This window comes from Doryrhamphus excisus, chromosome 5, assembly GCF_030265055.1.
Source record: "Doryrhamphus excisus isolate RoL2022-K1 chromosome 5, RoL_Dexc_1.0, whole genome shotgun sequence".
NCBI lineage: Eukaryota > Metazoa > Chordata > Actinopteri > Syngnathiformes > Syngnathidae > Doryrhamphus > Doryrhamphus excisus.
In genome coordinates this window covers 6408067-6416198 of record NC_080470.1, presented here as the reverse complement: position 1 = coordinate 6416198, position 8132 = coordinate 6408067, and the positions used below count along the sequence as shown (strand labels likewise).

Genomic DNA, 8132 nt, shown 5'->3' with positions numbered 1-8132 from the left:
CAGTGGAATGTTTTATCAGAGCTTTTATTGTAGAAAATCGCAACCAAAGCACTGAAAAAGTTTGTATATTTTTCTGTTTTTAATAAATGCGTTTTTTGTTTTTTTTTTGAAAACCTGATGCGGCCCAGCCTTGCCCAGACCCTAGCTCCAGTGGCCCCCAGGTAAATTGAGTTTGAGACCCCTGATTTAAAGAGTACCAGAGAAAACCCACACACAGGGAGAGCATACAAACTCCACACCGAGATGCCATATGCAGACAAAAGTGGACAAAAGTGAAGCTCAAGTACAACCCATTTAAACAGAACGACCCCAACATCAGGCTGAAATAAAAGATATGCAGGGCGGATAATTACTATAAAATGAATTAACCAATTAATCATGTTCAATATTTCAAGTAAATGGAGATTTTAAAAGGTTTAAGTGTACAGGAGAAGGAGGTGCATGGCTTCAGGTCAAATATCTGAAGGGGTAATACGCAACTGTGAAAAGTTTGGGAGCCACTTGCCTTGGGCTATTGCCCTGATCTTTTCACTTTTGATTTTTGTCCATTCCCCAAGTCCTCAAGAGGCAGGCAGACCAAATATACTCTTCTACTCTTCTCTGCTTGAAAAGAAAAAAACATTTTATTTCTTCAAGCCCATCTGTCTCTAATGGCATTGTGTTGTTTTCAACACAAAAACATTTTTGTCCTCTACAGGTAGAAACTCTCTCAACAAAAGAAAGGTGATATAATGTTAGAAATGTCACAATTTGAATTTTTAGATACAAAATGATAGCACAAGTCAAGTGTGTCTTTGCATTTTCACTTTGTTGAGTTCATTAATGCTAATTCATAATCTATTAATATGCAAGAAAACTGTTTACAAAAATCAGTGTTTTCACAGGATTAATTGCATTTTATACGCCAAGTATTAATTCAAAAGTTGTATATGTTCCACTTTTATTTTGAACTTAGTCTCATGTGTTTTATAACAAGAATTTACCCTCTATCGTGCCCCCCTTCTGAAAGAGATTTAGAATTAAATCATCCATGTAAGTTTGTCCGCACCTCCGTGTTTTCCAGTTCTTGTTTGTTCTGAAATTCTAGCAGACTACGTGCATCGCTGCACTCTTTGGTGAACTTCAGTCCTGCATTTTGTCCCAACCGATACAGGTGATCTCGGGTTATGGGTAAGTTCCATTCCTGGACTGCCATGGACATCGAGTTTTGATGTAAGTTGAATCGAAACCTAAATGAAGTCACTCACATTGTCCGCAGAAAACAGAAAAGACACAAAAAAGACAAGTATTGTAAGGTTAAAAACTTCAATTTCTTAGCTTGCTTCATATGGCTTAATGGGAGGAGGAAGGAGAAAGGTAGACAAACAAATATAACAATCTTTTAACTTTTTCCTGAATAAACATTGGCCTCAATGAGATATTGATTGGTTCTGGTCTACCAGCCAAAGCACTCGCAAGCTTTTCATCTCAATAATAAAACCACTGCTCTGCTTAGTTATTACTGTCGCTTTCACAGGAGTAACTTCTGAATGGTTAAGACCAAAGGTAAGACTTTTTGGTGGGTGTTTCTCTTCTTTTGGGAGCTTTTTATGATGTTCATTTTCACCTCCCTTGTGATGGATTTTCTTTTCCTTGGTGATTTTCCACCAGGAGAGCCTGCCTTACAGTTGGGACACACAAAGTGCAAAAAGTTAACTAAAAAGTGATGTTATCTACACCGTGGAGCCGCAAATTACTGTATTCATCCGTTGCGTGTGCTGTGACTAGTTCTTGAGCAAGCTGAGTGTAACCAAAATTAAATTTCTGGGAGTGCATTCGTAACCATGAAATGTCGTAAACCAATACGCATGATTAAAAAAAAAAATTAGGCAGCCCAGCACTACTTATATATACAATGAATACTTCTAAGTAAAGTAAAACAGTTGATGAAACCTACTTTAAACCTACCTAAATTAAAGTCTTAAATATGTTATTCCAGGAATGGAAAATGCATCCACTGGTGCAAAGCCAAATGATAATACATTTCATCCCCTGCATATGACGCATCACTACACACAATTTTCCACAAGCATTTTTTTAGACCAAAGTCAATGTAGGCACTCACTTCTAAAAAAGATGATGAAGGGGGCTATTCAGTGTTGTTATAGTGACGATGATGTGTCCACTTTAGTGAAGAAATAAGTCAAGCATTTTCCATGAGACTGTATATGTATTCATAATACATAACATATCCTGATCTAAAATAGGTAATAATTTCCCCTTATTAAAATAACATCTTTATTGCCTCTTTTGATGCTTCATTGACTCAGTAAATTAATAACAATCGCCAAACAATATACCAGATATGCTTCTTAAGCAGTTTTTGTTTACATCTTTGCCTTGCCTTCCTTCGGTTATGAACGCATCTTGGACTGTTAAAATAATTTATCAATATTGACTTAATACTTCAGTAGCTTAAAGGTAAATTACACTTCACACCTGGAACAACACAAAGTCAGTTACTCTAATAATCAAGTTGCTTTCCAAGGGGTTGTTCTGGTGTTTTCTTCATTGTCAAACTGCATCATCTGAGACGAGGAAATGTCAGGTTGCCATGGTTTCTTAAAGTTATGCCTTTTCCCCATGCACACAGCATCTGACCATCTGACTCACACACAAAATGTCATTTCATCCAACTTTTGTAAACCTGCAAGTTTAGCGATAGCCCTCTCCTTCGCTTTTTAAACATGAAGGTCCCTCTAGGCATCGTTCAGCTATAATGGATTTGCATGGAACATATTAACACTGAATTTTGTGATTAAAAGATAAAAGAAGGAGAGTTAAATCAGGACAAACTGAAAAAAAATCACAGTACACTCCTACCACATAATTGTGCAAAATTAAAGTAGACAATGGCTTGAAGTGATCTAGAAAAACTCAGATGTAATGCTATGAAACCAAACATGATGAATTAGTTTCAGAGAAAAAATAACTGTCCATTGTTTTACTGAATTTGTACAAACTGGAGGGTGTTATTTTCCTGCGTGGAAAAAGTCAGTTTAACAGGTATGTTGTGCCCTCTTGTGGCTATAAAAAAAACACAGAGGTAGTGAGCACTACACTTACTGGCCACACATTTCAGTAGCTACCAGAACATGAATTCATGTGTTCCAACACAAAAATTGATCAATGAATTATTATTATTAGATGCATTCATTGATTCATTTGCTATGTTTTATCTTGTTAGTGATTGTGTAAAGGAGCTGACACTATAAAGAGTTGTTTCAAATGTTTTCCCAACCAGCAAACACTGGAAACTATATTAACAATAGTATAATAATAATCATAGTATAATAATTAATAGGTGTTTTTTCCTTGGTCTCTACCTCGCCACATGTTGTATTGTATGTAACATCAGTAATAGCGGTAATTCAGATCGAGAAGCAACCAAAATAGTATCCAAAAAGTATTGACAAAGAAATTCACTGGCAGAGGTAGAAAGACATAACTTTATTTAAAAACAAATTTGATGGAACATATTTGATTCATTTTAATTGGTAAAAATTACCAAAACAAACATGTAATAACAGGTTTTCTTTCTGTTCCCTCTATATCAAGCTGACATGAGACAAAACACACCATTTTATTAGAAATACCACTCCATGTTTGAACATAAGAAATAATGAAAACTTCTAGAAAAAAAATACACATTGTGAAGATGACTGAAATCCTGCATGTCATAGGGACAGTCCATCAAAACAATAAATACCACTTATCAAGAGTCCAGTCGTTGGTGCATACCAGCTATTGATTCTTTCAAAAATGTATTGAATATGTGGTTACTTCAACACATAATGGCAGTGTTGGGGGGAAAACAAACTGGTATTGCGTCATCAAGAGACTCTGTTTAAAAGCTACTTTGGCGGTCTTAAACTCTGTGCTGCTGAGCCAACTTCCCATAGCCACCTCTGGCTGGGTCATAGTCCTGCCTGTACTCATCTCTCACCTAGACAGAGAAACGGAAAAAAACAAGCATCTAAATATAATCTATTTATACCATTCCATATCTTGTGCAAAAAAACGTAACCGGTGGACTCAGTGTTCCAATTTCTGGCATCGGGCAAATCGTAACGCATTTGCATGTTACAATCTGACGAAATATACAGTTGTGATCAAAAGTTTACTCATCACAACAAAATTTTGACATAATAATATTACCAAAAATAGTAGACATAAAACTAAAAAAACAATTTAAGACGCTCATGTGTGTTGCTATAAATGCTAGGGCAGCTGAGTGGCAGGCAGAGCCACTTTTATTAAGTTTTATTAAGTTGAGACCGGGGCTTTGGCTATAACTGAAGCTAATAACAAATTGACTTACCTGTCCTCCAGACTTGCCACGACCATACTGTCGTCCTTCCTTAAAGCCGGTGTCCCAGTCAGTCCTAATCATACGGTCATCAAGCCTTGTGCCATTAATGAAGCGCATCGCATGTTCTGCATCTGCCCTTGTATAGTATCTTACACAAATTGGGATTAAGGACTATTGTAGACTCTTATGGCATTACTGTATGGGAAAATGGTAGACTGTGTAATAACAGATAGGTTTGATCTGGGGTGTTTTTGCTGTGCATTTATTTTAAACGAATTTTAACGAAATTCAAAAGGATACTCAACAAAGCAGAACCCGCAGGCCGTCTTCTTGACTTTATCCAGACCGATGATGATGCGCTTCACGTCTCCACTTTTAGAAAAGAGCTCATGTACCTGCCCAGCAGAAACAGAAATACCAATGATCAGAAATGGAATAAAAACTGCTCATAACAATTTAAAGCATGTGCTTAAAAAAACTCATACTATGCTAGTTTTCAACAATTTTAAGTAGGTCAGTGGAATTTATACAGTTTAAAAATGTGTGACGTAGTAGGCATCTACATTGACCAATGGCTAGGGGAGGGTCTGAAGTTATTAAAAACATTGATTCAATGTCTCTTGTGTCTTATACGGACCGATATTACTCATGTACTGCACATTTCCTATGAACAAAACTCCACCATGACCATCACTATTAACCTCTATTAACAGTGCACCATTGTCTAGACTGATGCTGTTTAGTAGAGAAAATGTTAGCAGTATGTCCTACCTGCTCCTCTGTGGTGTAAAAGGAAAGGTTCCCAACATACAAAGTGTGACTCGACTCCAGTAGCTTCTCCTGTTCGTGGCACTTACCCTAGAAAGACCATAATAAAATACAATTCACACAAGCATTCACTTTGACGTCGTCATTGTGCTATTTATAGGCCTCGTTATAGTTCTGATATGCGGTGATATGTCCAACAGTATTTTTACGACCATTTATTTGCATTTTAGAATGTCCATTAAAAGGTATTTTCGAAATATTATCTGCTTCGGGGAAAATCGCCATTATGCTACAACGAATTAGCACTGCACAATTCAATACAGGCTGTGTCACAAATAGATAAGAGCGTTTTTAGAAATAGTGTCCCTACAGGAACAGAAATGTTCTTGAACATTCGCTCAATTTGCTAACTCGTCGAACCGGCTTTTTTAAGAGCGCAATTTAGTGCTGTTTCTTACCTTAAAATGTTGGTCTCTGTAATTACTGAAATCAATGTAAGAATCGCTATTTAGGGCATTCAATTTCACAGACATTGTTGATAAATAGAGGAAGGTAGCTTGCAATTTCTATCGTTAGCTTCGTGAAACAACAATGGAGATTCCGGCTGATGAGTCCGTCCTTTAAACAAGTCCGGGTGAAACACCACGACCCTCGGGACGGCTGAGAGGCGCCATCTTGTGGTTGCAGATTATTTTCAGATCGTTTTTTTTTATATATATAAATGCACAGACCAATGATAGATTCAGACTTCAAAAGAAACAATAATAATAATAAAAGTTAGAAGAGAAGAAAAAATATATATCAGCTTTACAGTATTCAGTAACAATAACACTGCAATGCAACACAAATGGATTGCAACAGTGAGCCAGGCCCTCTTCCAGTGACTTATGACCTCACAAATGTTCTTCTGGGTCAACTGGCAAAAATGTACTGACCATCACAATCATGTCAAGTCTTCCTAGAAAATCAAACATGCCATACATTTGTCTTGATTTGTATCCTATGTCACAGAATGTTTTATGGTGCCATGGACTGTCAGCAGGGCAGTGGAGCCAACTCACCAGACTCGTTGGGAGACCAGGAGAGCAATGGGGAAGTTCTGGCCTTTATGCCAACGGCAGTGCCGCACGAGCCATTTGTGATGCAGCTTTTTCGTGTGCAGTCTAAATAGGAATCATCTTAACAAATAGACAAACATAGATGTATTTCATATACATAAGAAGGTTGAGGCCTGTCATGGTTGGGTATTGCAATGGGGCCACCAGCATTCAAAGCCGTTAATTGGTTCCAAGCCAAGTGTGATAAGTGAATTTCCACAAAGTATGATTCCTCATTTATAAATTGAATATGATCATAGTAAAAATATTACGCGCCAATATCGATTGATAGCGCTGTGCCCGAGATGGATCCATCGTTCGCACAAATCGATCGATTTCTGTGATCTCGATGGATATAACTGGAGACCGATGCTTTGACACTGCGCTGATGATATAATGACAATCGTTGATCTGCTAATTGCATACAATGACAAGGTTAGGGGTTAGGGGTCACACTCCCCCCGCCGAGAATGGTAACAAAGTGAACTGCTTGACAATTAATCAAAGATTTGAAATTTGCATGCATCGACTTCTTGTTGATTCTTATAACAACGCTCAGCGCTGCCATCTGTTGGCATCTGAACAAACTACACACATCCATCCCGGGCGCAGAAATCGATCGATTTGTGCGCTAACAATGGATCCATCTTGGGTGCAGCACTATCGATCGATCGCGCAGATCCATCATTAGCGCGTAACAAAAACATAAAAAAACTGTTTAGGACCTTCTAAATACGTTTTAACATTAGAGCCCTCTAGACATGAAACAACACCCCGATAGTCTATGGGAAAAAAAGCATATTTAGAGCCATGGATGGATTCCATATTTAAAATGTCTTTCAAAGTAATAAAAATTACATCTGCAAATGTTTTCCAAATTTTCATTTTTTTATTATCAACAAAAAAAGCTAGTAACATCTTATGCCAGCCTCACAGCATTTGTGAGAACATGTGTCATTTGTGTGATTAAAAAAAGATTAACAATTCTTCAAATCAGTTCAATATCCTTGATCCAATACAGCAGAACACATTACAAAAGTAGTAGCTCTGCTGGTGTAAGGGCCCATGGAAGACTCCTAAACATCAGGTGGGCCTCACTGGTCCCCAGTAGATGTCAGCTTCTCCTAGGAACCAGAAGGAGCCATGACTTATTAAACAATCTCAATCAATTTACGGACAGTTGTAGCTGTTAGAATAACTTGCCTTTCGAAACTAACTTCCTTCCAGCGTCCTTCCTTCATCAAAGTTCGGATCTCCTCTCGATGCTGAGTAGTTCTACCTCGAAGATGAGTGTCGCTCCTCCGGGTATTTTCGGTGGAGCTCCCCGGTCGCCATAGCCGAGCTCCGCGGGAATGACGAGTTTCCTCTTTTCTCCCTCGCACATGCCGAGCAGGCCCTGGTCCCAACCTTTAATCACCTGACCGGTGCCCAGTGTGAAGGTGAAGGGTCTGTCCCGGGGAATACTGCTGTCAAACTCGGTGCCGTCTTCCAGTTTGCCCGTGTAGTGCATGTTCAGCACGTCTCCCTTCTTGGACTTAATGGGGCAGTTGTCCACTCGCTTTTTGACGCCGATCTGCAGCTTTTTCTTCTCCGACCCGCAGACCAGCATGGGGCTGAGAGACAGTGCTGTTACCGCTAACAACAGAAACATCCGCATGTTTGCAGTGTATCTGATTTGCGTCTAAATCGAACCACGCAGCTCACGAGCACTAAAATGTGTTAATCTAATACGAGTGAAGATGGAAACGGAAGTGGGGCATCAGTCGACGAAATGGACATCCGTTAGGGCTGAGCGAATCGTAGAATGTTTTTTTTTTTACAATTTATTTTGCACAATTGGAGGTAATAACAGTAACAGAAAATGAAGGCTCAAATTTAGTATTTTTATTATATTGTCTTGTATTGTTGTATTTACA

The 8132-nt window shown here is 38.4% G+C and overlaps 2 protein-coding genes across 2 annotated transcripts; both read right to left on the bottom strand.

Annotated features, from left to right (window-relative positions):
* Positions 1–3603: 3603 nt before the first annotated feature.
* Positions 3604–5746, bottom strand: ncbp2 (nuclear cap binding protein subunit 2). The gene is made up of 5 exons (XM_058073436.1): positions 5578–5746; positions 5123–5209; positions 4652–4746; positions 4361–4499; positions 3604–3985 (listed from the first exon to the last, which is right to left on the bottom strand). The coding sequence occupies exons 1-5, from the start codon at positions 5650–5652 to the stop codon at positions 3908–3910; spliced, it is 474 nt and encodes a 157-aa protein (XP_057929419.1). The 5' UTR covers positions 5653–5746; the 3' UTR covers positions 3604–3907.
* A 1354-nt stretch (positions 5747–7100) lies between these two features.
* On the bottom strand, positions 7101–7993 carry fkbp2 (FKBP prolyl isomerase 2). Its single transcript, XM_058074073.1, has 2 exons — positions 7420–7993; positions 7101–7340 (listed from the first exon to the last, which is right to left on the bottom strand). Exon 1 carries the CDS (start codon positions 7871–7873, stop codon positions 7457–7459), a length of 417 nt encoding a protein of 138 aa, XP_057930056.1. The 5' UTR covers positions 7874–7993; the 3' UTR covers positions 7101–7340; positions 7420–7456.
* Positions 7994–8132: the final 139 nt, after the last annotated feature.